This window comes from Topomyia yanbarensis, chromosome 3 (genome assembly GCF_030247195.1).
Source record: "Topomyia yanbarensis strain Yona2022 chromosome 3, ASM3024719v1, whole genome shotgun sequence".
Taxonomy (NCBI): Eukaryota; Metazoa; Arthropoda; class Insecta; order Diptera; family Culicidae; genus Topomyia; species Topomyia yanbarensis.
Genome location: NC_080672.1, coordinates 122,511,427 through 122,531,103, shown reverse-complemented (window position 1 = coordinate 122,531,103; position 19,677 = coordinate 122,511,427). Strand labels below are relative to the sequence as shown.

General features: G+C 40.3%; 1 protein-coding gene and 2 long non-coding RNA genes across 4 annotated transcripts; all 3 read left to right on the top strand.

Moving 5' to 3' along the window:
* Positions 1-3,477: 3,477 nt before the first annotated feature.
* LOC131692756 (uncharacterized) lies at positions 3,478-5,020 on the top strand. Its single transcript, XR_009306051.1, has 4 exons — positions 3,478-3,998; positions 4,136-4,276; positions 4,349-4,675; positions 4,767-5,020. It is a non-coding gene; the product is annotated as an uncharacterized LOC131692756 (long non-coding RNA).
* Positions 5,021-5,457: 437 nt separating this feature from the next.
* LOC131692618 (uncharacterized) lies at positions 5,458-7,356 on the top strand. Its single transcript, XR_009306024.1, has 3 exons — positions 5,458-6,297; positions 6,360-6,473; positions 6,533-7,356. It is a non-coding gene; the product is annotated as an uncharacterized LOC131692618 (long non-coding RNA).
* A 2,891-nt stretch (positions 7,357-10,247) lies between these two features.
* On the top strand, positions 10,248-13,231 carry LOC131690650 (protein Son-like). Of its 2 annotated transcripts, XM_058976582.1 has the most exons (3): positions 10,248-10,382; positions 10,439-11,130; positions 11,196-13,231. In XM_058976582.1, exons 2-3 carry the CDS (start codon positions 10,439-10,441, stop codon positions 13,111-13,113), a joined length of 2,610 nt encoding a protein of 869 aa, XP_058832565.1. In that variant the 5' UTR covers positions 10,248-10,382; the 3' UTR covers positions 13,114-13,231. The 2 variants fall into 2 exon arrangements, with proteins under 2 accessions (XP_058832565.1, XP_058832564.1); XM_058976581.1 differs by having other exon boundaries at positions 10,283-11,130.
* Positions 13,232-19,677: the final 6,446 nt, after the last annotated feature.

Below are 19,677 nucleotides of genomic sequence, written 5' to 3'. Positions count from 1 at the left end.
TATCATTAGTCGCTACCGCTCATTTAAACACAGCCCCTGTTTGTATAATTCGGGCAAACGTGTGGATAAAAGATGTGCTTTTGAGGAGCCACCGCCCGACCAATATGCAAAATCTAAAACACCTCTTTCACAAAAGTCGCTATGTTGTAATCAATCCCATTCGACAATTTTTAAACCTATAAAAAACAGCAAATTATTAACATTTCGCGATTTGCTATTCTAGTACCTTTGAAGCTTTCGCCGTATTAAACACGATGACACTATATGAAATTATTATGCTTCTTGATATCGTCCGGAGAATTTCTGGAACTATTCGATCATGTGTATTATTTTTTTATTATACAAAAATGACAGTGTGTAACCAGGAGAAGCAACGGTAACTATAGGAGATTGTTAAAAGAAAATAACAGATTCCCAAGTGCTGCTAGTTTTATGCATTTTCTGACCAAATGTCATATTTGACATTACCAGTTACCTGAGTCACTGAGGGGTAGTCGGATTTGCGATACAGTTTTGGAATGCTAGTGTCTAGTCGTGTCGTTGATTGAAGTACCGGCTCCTTATGTATTCTACAACTCTCCGGTTAAGCCGCAAACATTACCCACTAGAGAGGCTCGCGGTTATGTGGGAAAACTTAAAAATAATTTAAACTAGCGGGCACAGTACTTTTTGAGTTCCTTTTGTAGTTTCAAATACATGTGTAAAATTTGGTAGCGGTTGGTTCCCTCCCGGGTTTGCGCATTGCGTTCAAAGTTTGTATGGAATTTTATATGGGAAAATCAATTATTTTGCATTTACGTCTATAAAGATCGCTATTTCACTCAATATGAAACACACGCTTTGTAAAATTATAGCTCAAACCTTGGTTAACAACTTTGTCGAAGACGGTAACCAGCTACAAGTTTCCAAAAAGAGTAATAACTACTTTAAAACTATGGTTCAATCCAAATGCAAAAATTTATTATTTTTTTTAACACTGCCAATACACCACCGACATCGACAATTAAAACTTGAATAAATGAGAATATATTCATCGCAGAGACTTGGTACCTTTGAATGAAATGTTTAGAATGAATTGCTGAACAACATAGACGTAGTCAGAAAATGAAAAGAAGAGGGAAAGGGGCTTGTGTACTCCCCAGTTTCGTTGATTAAGTGATATATAGTTTTGAGTTCCATTCGATAAACTTTAGGTCCAATATACATAATATAACATTATTTAAAAAAAAAATTCGTTATAATAAGTAAAAACGATTTTTTTGTTTTTTAAAATAAATCTTATGTAAACTTGGCAACCATACATAGGAAAACTGCAATTGTTTACTTCTGGCCTATCAAGACAACACCCAAAATGAAAAAAAAAACTATATACATTGAATTGACTAATCTATGTGCAGTTGTGTTAGTTCGACATTGAGGTTAAATCGGGTGAAATTTTTGCCAAATGAGGTTAAATCAGATGGCGAATTGAAAACATCGCGTTATATGTATGTGGTCTATACACATTGCAACTGTGTTGGTGTCCTAGACGTCAAATAAGTCAATGGAGTTTATGTCAAATTAAAATAACCCTGCGGGAAAACCGGGAAAACATGTGTTCATTTTTTCTGACATCATTTGTCGTGAAATTCGATATGTCAAATGATTCTGATAGTGTCAAATCCAGACTGTCAACATATTTCTTTATTTTAAATTCAAATTTTATTTTCAGGTTTCCTGAGTTGGAAAAAACATTGTTACAATCACGAAAATCAGCTTTATGTATGTATGTAATAAAACAAGATTTTTTTTCTCATTTAATGACCCAATTGACAGCACCATTGTTTACAAGTTTCGTAAACAGAATCACCCTAAACAAAAACCAAATGCCTGTTACGCCCGGGGAATAACAAAGTTTCCCCTCGGGTGAGCACGGCGAACACCACATTTGATTTTTGGTTTCTAGCGACACCGTAGGGCGAAATTGAGAGTCGTCAAAACAAGAGGCGACTCAAAATGGCATAATCACCACCTGGCGAAATATAACTTTTTAATTTTATCAATGAAAACGTTATTATATAAAACAATTTAGTTATGCTTCCGAAAAATAGTATCGTTTTAAAGCGTTTGAATACATTTGAAAGCGCAGTATGCAAACACTGTTCAAAAACGATTTCATTTTCTGAAGCGAATTTTCAAAGCTATTTTTCTCGACTGGATATCATTGCGACTTCGGCCCATTGGTCGGTTCACGATCGAAGTTTCCATTTAAAGCTAAGTATGCACCTCTTGCGAAATGAAATTTCCTATACAAAACCTATGCATAAAAAACGTCGCGAAATGCTCGCGAAAAATTTTTTCGTTTCCATTTCGTAAGCGGTACGCAGCTCTCGCGAAAACGATAACGAAAAATGCAGTTAGCCGAGACACGGTTCGACAAACGATAAGTTTCATAATACTTCCGCGAGATAGCGCTGCTTTCTATGCGCTGTCACCAAGGCAAACTTTTTCCTTGCGAAATAATGGTCAATGGTATTATTTCGCACGGAGGCTCGCGAAATTTTGACAGGTTGCAATGAAAAAATATAAAAAAAAACACGATTGACAATTTTTTGTATTTTTTTCATCGCAACCTATCAAAATTTCGTAGTTTTAGAGATTAAATATTTTGAATTTGAATGGTAAGTTTAGAAATATTATTGGAAGCGTGATTGTTTCTAGTTTTAAACAATTAAATTTAAATAATATTATTCACAGCGCACCCGGAAAAAGCGACCGCCGGAACAGTATTTTTTGTCAGTGGCAGAACCAGCAGCCATCGATCCACTTTGGAACAACAACCAGATGCTACAAATTAGCTCAACTAATCGGGTCTCAACATCCTGGCTCTGGCAATCAGCCAACCAACATTAAATCGATACAACCGTAGCAGTACCAACAACTCCAAATCCAGCAGCTGCCAACAATCTCTCAAAAAAGAACCACAGCAATTACAGCTCAGAACCAACAAAGCAACAAGAGCTTTTTTTACGAATAATGGACCCAACGGACACACTTTATCGGCACATTCTGTCGTAAAACTTGCCTGCCACTATTCTTACCAGCGGTTACCTTCCTGATGTAGAGAAATCAGAGTCAAACACAAACGTCATATTACTGCCAGAGCCTGAAAAAATTGACATTTCCACGTGAACTTGAAAGAAAACAAAATTCAATTCACCCCCGCTGCGATGAATGAAATGTTTGCTTCGTTTCTCTCGTCATTCGTTCTCCCGACGCAGCGCAGTCAGGTTCGAACATGTTCGGTTTCAGAAGTAAAGTGAATTTTGTTTCTATGCTAGCACTGAGAGGGATTATTGAGCAAAAGAGCACCAGATATAGATTACGCAGTTCATTTACGCTCGAAAATGTAGAAGATGCTAACTTCTTTCTTCAAATTGTCGACACAATAACAAATGAATGCTTTGGTTGGTGAATGAATTTATATTTCCTCTGCACTCAAGCATTCGATTCTGCATGAAATTTCAGTCAGTTTGAAAGTGAATGAATGAGGGAGGCGTTGAATCTGAATGTCGGTTTCGGTAAATGCAAGCAGAAATAGGTAACTGATTTTGAAATTTCCTGGCTCTGATTACTGCCTTGGCTCCTACCAGTTGCTTGCATGAAAATATCGCTGCCTCCACAGTGCTCGTGATTCCATCCCAGTAGCAGCTAGCAACCACAATTCCAGTGCTTATCGCCAGCAACATCAGAAAATTAAGATTTCCCCTAGACCATGACCATCATCCGACAGATCGCAACAACGCAACAAGCAACAACGTTCAACTGACGGTAGAACCTGGCCAGCAACCGCAACTAGTGCAATCGATCCAAGCCAATCAGGGCCAAATGTAGAAGACCATTGGTCAACCGCAAAAAAAAGATACATCAACAGCACCTTCAAACACAGTAGCAGCAGCATACTGTACTGTACCACGCCGCGTGCAGGAGGACTTTTTTTATTCAGTTGGTGCAGCAAGGTGAGTCATTTTTACTACCTTTTTTAGTTTCGAAGGATCAGTACCGTGTTCAGTACATTGTAATGTAATACCCTATTCTTCTTTCAAAAGATCGCGTTCACTCATTCACGGATATTTTTCATCATAATTTTTTTCAGATCGAACAGCAACCATAGCGGATACACATCACCGAACACCAACAACATAATGCCATGGTAACCACCCAGCAGCAGAACACGGTGATAATGGGCCAACAGTAAATACAACATCAAGATCCTCGGAAAGGACTTTTTCTTTCGGTATGTGTTTAACAGTAGCTTCTCTCCTCCAAGCATTCCTTTGCATATTTAGATGTCCTTGTCAATTTACAGAACAAACATAATGGAAGCATACTCTACACGCGTGACATATTCAATCGGGCCAACCGTGTGACTCGTTTGGAAAAAAGCGCTCATCATCGGTTTCATGGCAGCGAAGTGAGCAGACAAAAGAAGGCGTTTTTTTCCGCAAGGTCGCTCTGGGCAAAAGTTCAGCCAATTGCAAGGAATAAACCACCGGAGTGACAGTATCCGTGCTGTTTGGGACCTTTTTCCATATATTGTAGCTTTTGAATTTTAATACCCGGTCGAAACGATGGCAAGTGCTGCCGATAACTGGGTCAAAAAGGCGGAGGGAGGATCAGGAAATTTCTGCACTCGGTAAGTGTTTTTTTTTGTCATAACCAACTAACCTATTTTTGGAGCGATAATTTTTCCATAGGTTTTGAATTTTTCTTTTCAATACAAATAGGTTATCGATCTGAGTATCCCTAAGGATAAGGAACCAGAGCCGGCGGCTGACAGCCCAAAGAAAGAGAATGCGGAAAAACCTTCTAGTTCACCGCCAGTAGAACCAGCGATCAAATTACTCCCGTAGAAACGGCTGCACCTGCAGTTTTGTTTTCGGTAGCTACAGAAATTAAGACTTTAGCAGCTCCTGAAGAAAAAAAAGCTGCTAGCGAAAATGGAGAAACAGCTTCCTCCACGGAAGATTCAGAGGCATTCAAGTAAGTCGAAATCTGGAGAAAATTTTGATTAGGACATAAGTAACATTGAGAGCCTCTCTCTGTTTACTTTCTGTTTCGATTATTACGTCTTTATAACACTTTACACTAATTTTTCAGTACATATCGAAAGCCGATAGTTTCTACTAGAATATTAGGCAAAGAGTTGAGTACTAAATATTGAAACGACCGAGTAATTAACAGAAGAGAAACACACCAAAAAGAATCTCATTGTTACTTACGTCCTATTCAAATTCTTCTCCAGAAATATTTAATATCAGCTTTAAAATTATCCATGATTCATCTTTTAGCCCGGCGGATGCAAGTTTGCTAATTAAACTTATTCGCAAAGGTCTAGTAAAATCAAAGCTGGATCTGGGGGTGAAGGATCCTTCTTCGCCGCTATACTTGGTTAAAACTTTCGAAGCCTTGCACATGAATTCGGAACTGCTTCAGGGAGTCTATGCTATGGGTTTCAACGCTCCTTCCAAGATTCAGAAGACGGCTCAACCTACTCTGTTGGCCGATCCGCCACAGAACAATCGCCCAGAGTTGGTCGGGAACAAGAAAAACCACTGCCTTCGTGCTGGCAATGCTCAATCGAGTCGATCCGTTGAAAAATTATCCGCAGGTGATTTGCCTTTCCCCACGTATGAACTGGCAATTCAGAAGGGGAAAGTAGCTGCAAAACGGCAAAGTTTTGTGCGGAAATCGAACTTGGTTAAACCGTTCGTGGTGAGAAGATCGTCAAAGGGGCGAAGCTGACTAATCATATCATCATCGGAACAGCCGGGCGTTCGACCTTAAGAAGATTGCAATTTTTGTACCGGACGAGGCGGGCGTTATGATCGCTGTTCTTTTTAGCCACGTACGAGCGGGAGGTGATGGGATTCGCCCAGTACATCGTAACCAATCCGATCATGATTCTTCTGGTGCGGGAGCAAGAATCACTCGATAACACCAAACACTACTACGTCAAATGCCGCAACCAGGACGAGAAATATCAAGCAATTTCAAACATGTACGGTGTGATTACCGTCGGACAAGCGATCATTTTCTGTCATATGATGTATAGGACAGTTGTAAACTCCAAGTAAACTTATTTTCGGCATTGTTAATCGATCGAAACAGGCACGCAAAACGGCCGGTTGGACCAGGATAATCACTCAGTAGCGGTACTGTCCGGTGATCTAACGGCGGAGCAACGGTTGGCCGTTCTGGATCGATCCTGAGCCGGACTAGAGAAGGTATTGATTGCAACGAACGTTTTGTCTAGGGGTAAGTTCCACCACTTGATTTTGGCTGCAGCACCAGGTTACGGAGAGATTCTTCCGCCTTAGGTATCGATGTTGAACAGGTGACCATTGTTATCAACTTCGACCTGCCGATGGATTAGCAGGGACGAGCCGATTGCGAAACGTATCTACATCGAATTAGACGCACCGGTAGATTCGGTAAGTGTGACTCATTCTTGTGATCCTATAGGTTGTATTTCTTCCCACTTCTTTAACAGAACGGAATCACCATCAACCTAGTGGGCAGTGATCGAAGCATGATGATTTGCAGATCAATCGAAAAACACTTCCGGAAAAAGATTCAGTTGCTAGACGCGGAGAACTCGGACGAAATTGAAAAGATCGCACCGTAAAGTGTTTTCGACCAGCTACTGGTGAAAGGCATAGGAGCTTTTTTGGGTCATACTTGTTATGATTCTGAATTTATAATTTTATTAATTTTTTTTTCTTCCTTGACCTGACATATGTAACCAACAGGGTAATAAATTTACAATTAAAATTACAATTTCTCGAGTACTTTTACAAATGGACGTAAGTAACATTGAGAGCCTCTCTTTGTTTACTTTCTCTTTCGTTTATTACGACATCATTACAACACTTTGCACTAATTTTCCAGTACATATCGAAAGCAGACGGTTTTTACTAGAATATTATGCAAAGAGTAGAGTAGTAAATGTTGAAATGGCCGATTAATGAACAGAAGAGAAAGACCTCAAAGAGAATCTCTCATTGTTACTTACGTCCATTTGTAAAAGTACTCGAGATTTATCTCTACCCAGTTCTATCCAAACATTTGAAAAGGGCCTAACTGCAAAATGTAACAAATTGAAATTTCATGTTTTCCATTAACAAATATCTACCCGAGCACGTACATAACGCAACATTTGATCATGAAGAATTTTGATAGCGATTTTACAACAATTAATAAAAGGGCCTAATTGATTTTTATGACCGAACTGATTATGAAAGGACCTAACTGATTGAAAAGTGCCTAACTAGCAATACACTCGTTTTAAATGGATTATAACGTATTATTGTATTATGACTGATTGTAGAAGGCTTATAACATCTTTTCCATAATTTACATACAGGGTCAATCTGACCATCAAATTAGAATTCAGTTAATTCCTCTAACTTTCGGTGTAATATCAGACTTGAACAGCATGTTTTGTGTGAGGTATTCTGCCGCTAGAAGCAAAACTGTCCCATGTGCTATGGGAATCCCTATACACATGGGACAATTATGCTTCTTGTGGCAGTAATGCAAGTAGTAGCAATATGCGCAATTCCTTAAACCTCTCTAGTGTTTCATGCAATAAGAATTACCACGAATTACTTGTGGCAATAAATTTGAACTACGATTCCCACAATTGTTATACCAAAAATAGGTTTGTATCCGTACTGATTATTGGTAGCATTCCCTGAGACTTCCAGAACATTTAGTAGTAGCCATTGTTATCATAATCGATTTTTAACGTCAGCCAAAGTTTAAAGCCTAGGGTTTGGTTCGACCTGAAACCGATTGAGTCGGAGTCGGTTGTTATATTTGCGTTATATTTCCGGATTCCGAAGCGTGTTTCGAAAGGTAGTTTCCCCGAGACTTGTGAAAGCGGTAAAGGCGGCCAAGGCAATCAGATTTGCTTCTTAATGGTCAAACGCCGATTAAGAGTTACGATTCGGACAATTACAATAGATTTGGTTTGAGCGAATTTCGATCATTTCCCTGGGTCTTCTGGAACCGGTAGAAGCAGCCAATTTAGATAGAAAATGGCCAGCCAATGATTTAAATTTCCGATTGCAGGAATTGTGCTGTCTAAATTGGTCAGACTGAACTTCCCCGAGACATCTGGAACCGTCACAAATAAGCATTATGATTAATCATGCTCGAAATATGATTCACGCTGAGTACGTCACTTCCCTGAGAGCTTCATGAATGGTAAATAGGTTTACAATTGTTACCAATTTCATACACATCCGTGATGAATTAATAAAATACATCATTTAAAACATTCAAATGACAACAGAAATATAAAAAAAATAAACAAACAACAGCTGATGTCGTTTTTCATGTTATCAAAAGCGACATCTAACAGCAAACACACAGACTAGTTTTCGCGAGCAAATGTCAAAATTCCGCACGGAAGAAGGAAAAATATTTCGCGACCTCATTTCGCAAGAGGTGCATACTAAGCTTAACCACGGCAAAAATTACAAATCATTGATAGGTTTTTTATACTCAAATTTAAGTTGGATTTACTTAATTTTGAGTATACCCCAAACAACTCTAAAGTACCTTCCTCCACGGAAGACCTCGACTGAGTCGAATCTTTTGTTTTTGACAACACTAATAAGTGCGAAAGCAACGCACAACGTTAAAAGAACTTATAGGGCTCTTGCTACACACACAGTCAAAGCATCTGTTGGGCACACATTGCATGTAGACATTCTTCAAGATTATAGTTCGAAAATAATAACATTCTTCTCAATAATAAATCCACCCATTTTCATATTAATGATCTGTGAATATATGCCAATAAATGAAAAGGATTATTCTAACATTTTTACATTTTATATAATAATAAATCCGTGTTTAGAACGTGTGTAGTTTATGGTTGCAAAAAAGACGACCGTGACGGGGAAGAATGGTTGTGCTTTTGGCAGGGGGATAATTGTGCAGAACAGCTCTGTTCAATTATACAGAAATGTATTACGAAATACTAAACGCTCTGAGGTAGACCGATTTGGCATCAAAGCAAATTTCGCAAATCCAATTACGTAGTCGTAAGAAATACTTGAAGTATTCCTGTGGAATCTACCGACACTCAGGCTTCAGATATAATATTCGTTCGCCTATAAAAAAGCTTAATTTTTTACAAATTACTTTTTCAAATATTTATGTATTGTAATAGTACTACTATCTATTGATATGAAAGCCAAATGCAATATTTTTAAAACCTTGGATTAAATTGTATAGACGTTAAAATCTTTCAAGATTTTGAAGCTTTCCTGTATGCAAGAACTCTCGACGTACAAGACATTTCAAAAATTTGAAACAAAAATCATTTTCTTGGTAAAAATCGTTCTGAATATTCATTGTTTCCATCGGTATGAAGCATAGCTTTGGAAACGTTTTAATTACTTGTCCACGTATCTGATTCAAACGCTAGAAAAGATCATGTTTTGCAAAGAATATTTAATTGTGATTCCTATAATGCATTACTTTTAATCATGTTTGCTCTAAATATTGTGAATTATTATTTTAAAAAAGTTAATCACGCCGCTCCGTATAGATTGCATGCCACTGTCATTTTTGCCTGCCCAACGGCTCACCAATACATATGCGCTCTGCAAGCGCCCTACACGGTTAAATAACACAACCTGCAGAATAAGTTCTTTTAACTTACTTTTGAGTTGTGCGTCGCTTTCGTACTTATTAGTGTTGTCAAAAACAAAACGAGATATTCGACTCAGTCGAGGTCTTCCGTAGGGGAAGGTACTTTTGAGTTGTTTGGGGTATACTCAAAATTAGGTAAATTCAACTTAAATTTGAGTAATAAAACCTATCAATGAGTTGCAATTTTTGCCGTGGTTAAATGGAAACTACCTTCAACACGGTTTACCTAATTTTAAGTTCCCAACGATCCCACGAGATTGAGTCAATGGAACTCAATTTTAGGTAGTTTTTCGTTTCCGTGTATTCTGCCGGTTGTTTTATTTAACCGCCCACTGAGACGTCCAAAAAATTGTTTCAAAATCGTTCAACACGGGTCCAACGATGGACGTTCGTTGAACGGTTATTTGGACGATGCCCAAATTGGTCCAACGAACGTCCTTCATTGGACGATTTTGAAACCAACCGTTCTTAGAGGGCGTGCAGGTGCAGCCCTCAATCCCATTAATTGGGCACATCTGGAATTATCATCATTGTCCGAACCCCGATAAACTGACAGCATAACAAATCCTCGTTTTGACATTTTGAAATAGTAGAAAACGTAGAAAAGTGTGCCGATTTAATTTGCAAAATTTTTATATATTTTTTTTTATAACATTAATATTGTATCTCCAAAAGTAAATATTTCTTACCTTCGATTAATGTTGATTTATTTATGTGCATTGCTTTGAAGATGAGCGACGCCGAAGACACCAAAGAGGAGAAACCGATGGCGACGGAGATGTTCCCGTTGAACATCAAAATTAAACAGGAAAAAACAACTAGCTACGAAGACTCGAACAGATCGGAAACGGTGGATAAATTGTCGATTGATTTGAATTTGTCGAATTTCTTCTCATCTCGAACGACAACTACAAGCGGTTCTGTTCCTGAAGATGAAACAGCGAAGGAAACAAAATCGGTGGAGCCGCTCAAGTCATCCAATGAAATACTAACCGAACTGTTCAAGGTATTTAATGCAGCTCCACCGGAAATTATCGATGATGATTCAAATGATGGCGAGGAAGAGAAGAAGAAAAAGCGGAAGCACAAGAAAAAATCCAAAAAGAAGAAAAAGGATGGCGGAAACGTTTCTTCGTCTGTATCCGAAGCAGAGGAAGGAGAAATCACGAAAAAGATGAAGAAAATTAAAAAGGAGAAAGATAAAGAGAAGAAAAAGCACAAGGAAAAGGTTAAAGTGAAAAAGGAAAAGGATCAGAATAAAAAGAAAGAAAGCCACGAGAAGATAGATGAAGTTATGGCCAAATCGGAAATGTCCTCGGTGGTAGTAAAGAAAGAAAAAGATGATTGGTATTCGCGGGAATTAAAAGATTATCGAGATGCGAGGGAGCATAATCATCATCATCATCACCATCACCAACAGAGGTTTATACTGAACTAAAACTTTATTACTGGTTATAACCAGTCGATCAAATCTTTCTTTTTTCCAGCTCGCGTGAAGAGCATCATCAGCCGCGTATAAAATTAGAAAGAGAAGATCATTCTTATCGGGAATATGATAAGGTCCGGGCACGAGAACGCGACAGTGAGAAAGAGAGAGAAAGAGATAATCCGAAATCTAGGAATAAAATTCAAATCAAAAGTCTGAAAGACAGCGTTATTTTCAAAGAAGCTGCTACGAGGGATAGAGACCGGGAGAAGGAGAAAGAGCGGGACAGAGACAAAGATCGCCGCAAAGATCATTTGGGTTCGAAAGAGTTAAAACGACGGAGATCCGACTCAGATTTTTCCATGTCCGATGAGGAGCCTTACCGGCAAGGCCGGTATTACGACTTTTACTCGAAGAAATACAACTCGTTCTATGCTAGTTACAAGGAAGACGAATACAATCGAAATCGCAAGCGTAGGCGAAGTGAGGAGAGGGAAAGATATCGGAAAACTAAGTCAAGATCCCGTTCCCCCCAATTTGACAAGCAGAAATTGCTTGAAATTGCTCGAAAGAATGCAATTTCCATGTTGAAGAAGGGAACTCTTCCAGGGGTACAAGGTTTAGATAAAGAGTCGAAGGAAATGTTGATCATGAAAATGAAGAGTAGTGGAAAATCGGTGGAAGAACTGACTGAATACTGTAAGAAGATATCAGAGAAGGATAATTTGAACGAATTATCGAGTCTTTCAGAAGACAGCGATCACGATGCGGACGGAGGTTCAAAGGCTTTTCATCATCCGTTCCAAATTAAGGATCCGGGTACGATTGTAATGAATATAAAGAATGCAGTTCCTCTGGCGCCAAAATCTGCTGAGCAAACTAAAGCTCTTCTGATGCAGTTTCCCGTTTCTTCTGGTGCACAGCACAGAAAAATGGAAAATGAGTGGGTTCCTGTTGAAACTCCGAAACCACCAACACAAGTAGCTATAGTTCGCCCAGAGAAGTCGCACACAAAGATTCTCCCCGTATCGGCAAGTTTCGTTCAATCGGTCGAGCAACAACAACCTGCTTACACTCCAGTCAATCCTCCTCTTCCTGGACCACAGGTACTTCCACCGATAGTACCCCCACAACCTGACTTACCAGTCACCGCTCCATTACCTGTGCCACCTCCGATGGATTTCTCATGCCTTCCCGGTTCTGCTGCCCTACCGGCTATGCACGAGCCTCCACCGATGGAAGTTTACCCTATAAACGCCGAAGCCAATAAACTAGACGTATCGTCAATCATTTCCCAGCGACTCAATGCAATGCGCAAACTGCAAGACAATCCGGCTGATGCAGAGGCAATAAAGCTGTTGTACAACACACAGAAAGACATGTCAGCATGGGCTTCATCTAAATTTACACCAGGCCAGTTTATGGGATCAACTGGCGTTCAGTGTCTTAGTCAAAAGGAACTGGCTGAAGGTTTCCAACCGTGGGCCACTCGAGATTCTCTGAAGCACACAGCTCCAGTTTCCGGCGGTATGGGCATGCATTTGCTGCAGAAGATGGGTTGGGTACCAGGCGAAGGTCTGGGTAAGGAGAAAAATGGTTCCCTGGAGCCTCTACTACTAGACGTTAAACTGGATAAGCGTGGTCTGGTGGCCAGCGCAGAGGATCACCAGAGGCAAGTACAGATTCAAATCGCGCAGCAACACAGTGGTCGACGGGCAAGGTTTGCAAGTGTGAAGATCAACACCGATGGCAAACATCCGGTTTCGATACTGGGTGAGTATTGCAGTAAGCGCAAGTGGTTGCCACCAAGGTACGATCTAGTGCACGAAAGTGGTCCCGGTCATGCGAAAAACTTTGTATTCAAAGTGATCGTGAACGGGTTGGAATATCAACCGGCAATAGCTAACAATACGAAGAAGGAAGCGAAGGCAACTGCGGCAAAGTTCTGTCTGCAACAGCTGGGGATTTTGCAGTCTTAGAACGAGTGTGGCGTTTGTCCTGCGTTACCTACAAGAAAGGTAAGAGAAAATTTCATAATTATATGCATTATGTGTCATTTCTGTTTTGAACAACCTATCCAAACGTGAATACACTATCCCGAACTAATATAATCGGAGGCTTTTATAGAAAATATGAGAGAATCCTGTACCACTTAAAGTTGGTTTAATGGCTACCAAGCATTGTATATTTTGACTTTAAAAATGTCTTAAGGAGTTACATACCTTTTTATTTAAAAAAAAATCGATTTTTTTTATTACTTTATCTGAAAGTACTTCTTGAGAATATTTTCTTAAATTTTCATAGCGATTCGATCAGTAAATCGAAAGTTACAGCGCTTCGAAGCGCGCCTCGTCTATCAAGAGCAGAGGTAACTTGAAATTTCAAGCTCGATTATCTCAAAATGTCGTTTTTTCTAAAAATGGCTTTTCCGTGATCACGATTGCCGAAAAACTACTCAACCGATTTCCTGCAGTTTTTTTTGATTTCTCGTAATTAAATTTTTTCGTACCTTAACGATTCCTTTTTTACGCATAAATTTTTGTTTCGTAGAACAATTTTTTTAATACAGTTTTTAGAGCTTAAAACATCTCTTTTTTAAGAAAAACATTCCCGAATGCAGATAAAAATTAATATTTATTCAACTAATCGTTAAGGTACGAAGACTTTTTTTGTTAGGGGAAACTTTGCCACTGCGACCACTATTCAGGTTATCTTTTGTGGCGGCCACTGTTTGCTCTACATGTTACAAATTGCCCGAATCCAATGTAGTTGGAAGTGAGTTGTTTGTTTGTCCACATGTGTCGTCCCAATCGGGTAGTACATTATTAATGTAGCTGAGGATCCATTTGAAACAGGTATGCCATGTCTCGTAAGGCGTCATAAGTTGCTTTCCGAAGTGTCGCCCCCTTCGAAGAAATAGTACTGCACACTGGCAGAGAATATGTTCCGAGCTCTCGGGCTCGTACTTACAAAATCGACAAATATCATCTTAACTTTTGCCAATTTTTTTCAGATGATGCTTAGCAGGACAATGTCCCGTAAATAAACCTGTGATTATACGTAAGTCTTTACGTTTTAGATCCATTGGTTTTTTGGCTCTCGTTGTATCTGGGGTTTTTGGCTCTCGTTGTATCTGGATGTATATTTTTGGCTCTCGTTGTATCTGGATTCTTAGCTTGTCGAGCACCTTCTACGTTACGCCAGTCGTTTAGTAGTTGGTCTCTTGCCCAAGCCGAAAGTTCTAGTTTAGTGGCACAGGTAGATATACCTAGAAATGGTTCTGTTCCAACAAACATGTTTGATGAACCACGCCTCGCTAATTCGTCGGCCACTTCGTTACCATCGATTCCTTGGTGGCCAGGTACCCAGAATATCATTACTTTATTCCGAGTTGCCAGTTGTTGTAAAGATGTGATGCACTCCCAAACCAGTTTGGACTCACATTTCGACGACCTTAATGCCAACAGTGCTACTTGGCTGTCCGAGAAGATTGCGATTTTTGCATGTCTGTAGTTTCGTTTCCTACAGACCTCCGAGCAGGTGTATATTGCATATACCTCTGCCTGGAAAACTGTAGGCCACTTTCCCATTGATATCGCTTCTTTAATTCTTGGTCCGTAGACTCCCGAGCCAGTCAGCTCACCCATTTTAGAACCATCCGTATAGAATGATATTGTACCTTGAGGCAGTATAGGACTCCCTACATCCCACATCTAACGATCCACTATGTGGACCTCATATGAGATATCGAAGTTCGGTTTAGCCTCCATTTTATCTTGAACTGTTGTCAAGACAGGGTTTAGTTTGAGTTCCTTTATTATACTCAGGTGACCATTCAAATCCCCATCAAATAGTGGTTTACCCTTTAGCACTCTCAGAGAGCCAAGTCTCGCCTCCCTCATTACATGTTTGTGCAATGAAGGTAGGTGAAGCATGGCTTCCATAGCTGTAGTGGGTGTTGATTTCATAGCGTGATAGAGAGGTAGGCTAGCCTTTGAGCTTTAGTTAGTTTAGCTTGGGCGGTCTTTTGCTTAACTTTGGCCACCACACAATGGCAGGAATAAGTTCATCGTGGTCTGGCGATGGTCGTGTAGGACCAGTAAGCCAACCTCGGTTTGAGACCGCAAGTTTTCCCGAAGAGTTTACTGCACGTTCACAGTGCTGTTGTTGCTTTATTAACGGCGTATGTCAGGTGCGAGTTCCAATTCAGTTTTTTGTCTAGGATAACACCTAGGTGTTTCGCTTCTTCTGCGTAGTTGATAGTAGTTCCACTGAGTTCCACCAACTTCAGTTTTTTCCTTGGTAAATGGTACAATGACCGTTTTGCAGGGTTCACGTTCTTTGAAACACCGTGTCATGATGAAGTTTAGAGCTAGTTGAATCCGATCGCTTAGTACAGATGCATGTTTTCCCGTCACAATTAGGACAATGTCATCTGTATATCTAACAATCTCGAAACCCATTTCAGTCAGATCATTGAGAAGATTGTCCACCACTAGTGACCAGAGCAGGGGTGATAGCATACCTCCCTGGGGACAATCTCTATTGGCTGTTAAAGTTGCTTTCGTGTCTCCCAACGTTGCTGTGATCTCTCGACTCTTGAGCATTGCAAGAATCCAGTCCTCTATCGGTTTTTCCACTCATTTTTTTGCCAGGGCCTTGTGAATTGATATGTAGGGCGTATTATCAAAATCACCCTCGATGTCAAGTAAAGCGCAAGTTGCTATTTCCTTGAAATCGAGGGTTTTCTGAATAAGTGACCTTAGTGACGGTATGTAGGGCTGTTTCCGTAGATTTGCCCTTTTGATGTGCAAACTGCTACTTGTTTAGCAGAGCTTTCGATAAGTGCTCCGTTCGAATATAGTGGTCCAGCAATTTTAGAAGTGTTGATGTCAAACTAATAGGTCTAAAGGCCTTGGGTAGTGTCAGGTCTTTTTTGTCCGTTTAGGAAAAAATATTACCCTAACTTCTCTCCAGCTTATAGGTGTGTGCCCAAGCATAAGACTGGATCTCAGGATGTTTAGTAGATCCGGAAGAATTATGTCTGCCGATTTTTGTAGAAATTTTAGAAGAATGTTATCAGGGCCGGGGTATTTGTAGGGTTCGAAGGTGTTGATAGCCCATTTAATTAGAGACGGTGTGAAAATCTGACAGGCCAGTTTTTGTGAAGCCTCACAAGTCCTGTCAGGACGGAGTACATCACAATCCTAACCTGTCGAATTCTCGTCTTTCGCAACCGACCCAGGAAAGTGGGTGTTCATTTGAACATCAATGTTTCACTATTGCCCAGTCTTCCCATGAACATCGATAAGTTTACACCTGTGTACAAAATTTCGTGCACGCGTTCAACCTCAAACTTGCTTTGCCTTTGTGTACAGGTTCGCCTCGAACACCGAACCCAAGCGAACGATGTGCAAACTTAGGTTTAAAGACCGTGTACGTACACCGTGTGCGTACACAAGAAAGGCACACACACAACAGAATGAGTCAACACTAGTGATGATTTCTTATCATTTTTTTTATCCATTTCGTTTATTTGATAGGCACAAATGCGTTAGCTTGGTGGTGCCAAATTCTTTTATTTTTACATTTTGGATATTTTAAAACTAGGAGGTTACAATGTTGAAATATTTTTTCATGAAAGAGAAAAATTTTACAGATATCTTAAGACTAGAAATAAGATTCTATATACAAGAGAGGGGGCAAAAAAAATTTTTTATAAAAATTTTTAAAACAAGGAATTCTAATAGTTTTTAGGAAATATTTACAGTTATCTTAAAACTAACAATATAGTTTGATACACAAAAGGGGGAACAAATATTTATGTAAAATTTCACCGGTGTTTTAAAACTAGGGATACAATTCTATTTACAAGATGGGGGACAATAGTTTTAACAAAGAGATAAAATTACAAATATCTTAAAACTAGGAATACGGAATACAAATTTGATTTTTTATCGGAGACTTATGCTTGATCAAGATATTCGGAGGGGGGATTATTTCCAAAATCGGTGTAGAAGCAGTTGTATCAAGGACAGGGGAGAGAATGCGTAGATGGTGACCGGGAGAGTAGAGCAAAACTTGCAACTTTCGGACAAACGGGAGATCAGCGAAACCAATTAGCGCCTCAGTCTAGTAGGTCGGATTGGCGGATGGTATTCTTCGGACCCGCGGGGAATCCTTCAAAAGTCATCGGACCTCGAGTCGCTCTCGGTTCAGTTTCCGTAGTGGTAAGGGCGACGGCGGTTACATAGTGTCAGTCTGGAGCTGATCGGTTCCACACGGCAGGAGGAAACTTCTAAAAACGAAAAATAAAAAGAGAGGGGCTAAATTGGGATATTTATCGTTTTTGTGAAAGTATAAATAAGGGACATATAGGAAAAATCACGATTTGCCAGCATATCTCGGACTGGGACATTGGGTGGTCTACCTCGGACCCGAAAGGAACCCTTTAACTGAGACCTGGCGTCCAAATACCCGGCGCACACCCAGACAACGTGTTCGATGTCGTGATAGTCCTCGTCACAAGCGCACAGACTACTCTCCGCAAGCCTAATACGCCGCAAATGCGCATCTAAGGTGTAGTGGTTGTACATAAGACATTACACGAATAAAATCCCGACCCACATCCATCCCCCTGAACCAAGGCTTCGTTGATACCTTTGGGATAATGGAATGTGGCCATCGTCCAAGTTCACCATTGCTCCACGAGGTTTGCCAGCTGTTGAGTGTCCTCTGACGACAAATACTAAAAAATTCGTTGAAGCAGATTGGTCTTTGCCCGGGATAGAGCAATGAGAGGGGACCCAAACAAAGGAAATCTGATAAGATTTTTCAGATAACGTACACAAGGGCTCCTGTATCTTCCTCAGAAAATACGGGAATTGCTTTTTAGGCTTCACCGCACGAAGAGCCTCGATAGAGCTGAGGCTGTCCGAAATGATGAAGTAGTGATCTGTGGGCAGAGTGTCGATAATCCCAAGGGTGTACTGAATTGCAGCTAACTCTGCGACGTAAACTGAAGCGGGATCATCGAGCTTGAATGAAGCGGTGATAGTATTGTTGAAGATACCGAAGCCAGTGGACCCATCGAGAGTTGATCCGTCAGTGTAAAACATTTTGTCACAGTCGACTTCTCGGACTTTATTATAGAATATATTGGGGATCACTTGCGGGCGTATATGGTCCGGGATTCCACGAATCTCTTCCTTCATGGATGTGTCGAAGAATACAGTAGAATCAGAAGTATCTTGGAAACAAACACGGTTGGGAATATATGAAGAAGGATTAATGCTGTGTGCCATGTAGTCGAAGTACAGGAACATAAATCGGGTTTGAGAATAAAGATCGACAAGCCTCTCGAAATTTTGAATCACCAACGGGTCAGAATGTCGCATCGGACGAGCAATCGATATGAGAGTTCCCAAAATCGATTTTTTAGCGGAAGAACGCCCGCCAGCACTTCGAGACTCATCGTATGGGTCGAGTGCATGCAACCCAAGGCAATGCGCAAGCAACGATACTGGATTCTCTCCAGTTTGATGAAGTGTATGTTCGCAGCGGAGCGGAAACAGAAACACCCATACTCCATCACCGACAATATCGTTGTTTGGTACAACCTGATCAGGTCTCCTGGGTGAGCACCCCACCATGTTCCAGTTATTGTTCGGAGAAAATTGATCCTTTGTTGGCATTTCTGTTTCAGATACCTAATGTGACATCCCCAGATACCTTTAGAGTCGAACCAGAGCCCGAGATATTTAAATGTGAAGACCTGATTGATCTTTGCACCCATTAATAGAAGCTGGAGTTGCGCCGATTCACGCTTCCTAGAAAAAACAACCAACTCAGTTTTCACCGTGAAGAACTCGATACCCAGCTGAAGAGCCCAAGCAGACAAATTGTCCAAGGTATCTTGTAATGGTCTTTGAAAGACGGTAGCTTTGGATCCTGTAACAGAGACCACCCCGTCGTCTGCAAGTTGCCTTAGCGTGCATGAATTGGCAAGACAATCGTCAATGTCATTCACGTAAAAATTGTAGAGCAGGGGACTTAGACATGAGCCCTGGGGAAGACCCATGTAGCTAAATCGCAATGTTGTTAAATCGCCATGCGAAAAGTGCATGTGCTTTTCAGACAACAGGTTTAGCAAAAAGTTATTTAAAATTGGTGAAAGACCATGCTGGTGCAGCTTCTCTGACAGAATATTGATAGAAACTGAATCAAAAGCCCCCTTAATATCCAAGAAGACTGATGCCATCTGCTCTTTGTTAGCGTAGGCCATTTGGATTTCTGTAGAAAGCAACGCAAGGCAATCGTTCGTCCCTTTGGTACCTCCAAATTGCATAGGCTAGGATAAGTTATGTCTCTGAATATATATATTCAACTTTGAACAACGCATGAGTACACATCGTGCTTTTAATTAATATCACACTCAAAGGTATAAGACGCAAGGACCACACAGCTCATGACCCGCGGTACAAACAGGCGAACAGATAGACGAAAGTTAAGGAGGATGTAGTTGGGAAGAGAGGACCCGGCGA

Excerpts from the sequence above, each read along its gene's own strand:
- LOC131690650 (XM_058976581.1), top strand. The coding sequence starts at position 10,421 with ATGTGCATTGCTTTGAAGATGAGCGACGCCGAAGACACCAAAGAGGAG. Across the intron at positions 11,131-11,195 it reads CATCACCATCACCAACAGAG|CTCGCGTGAAGAGCATCATC; the intron begins GTTTATACTGAA and ends TCTTTTTTCCAG.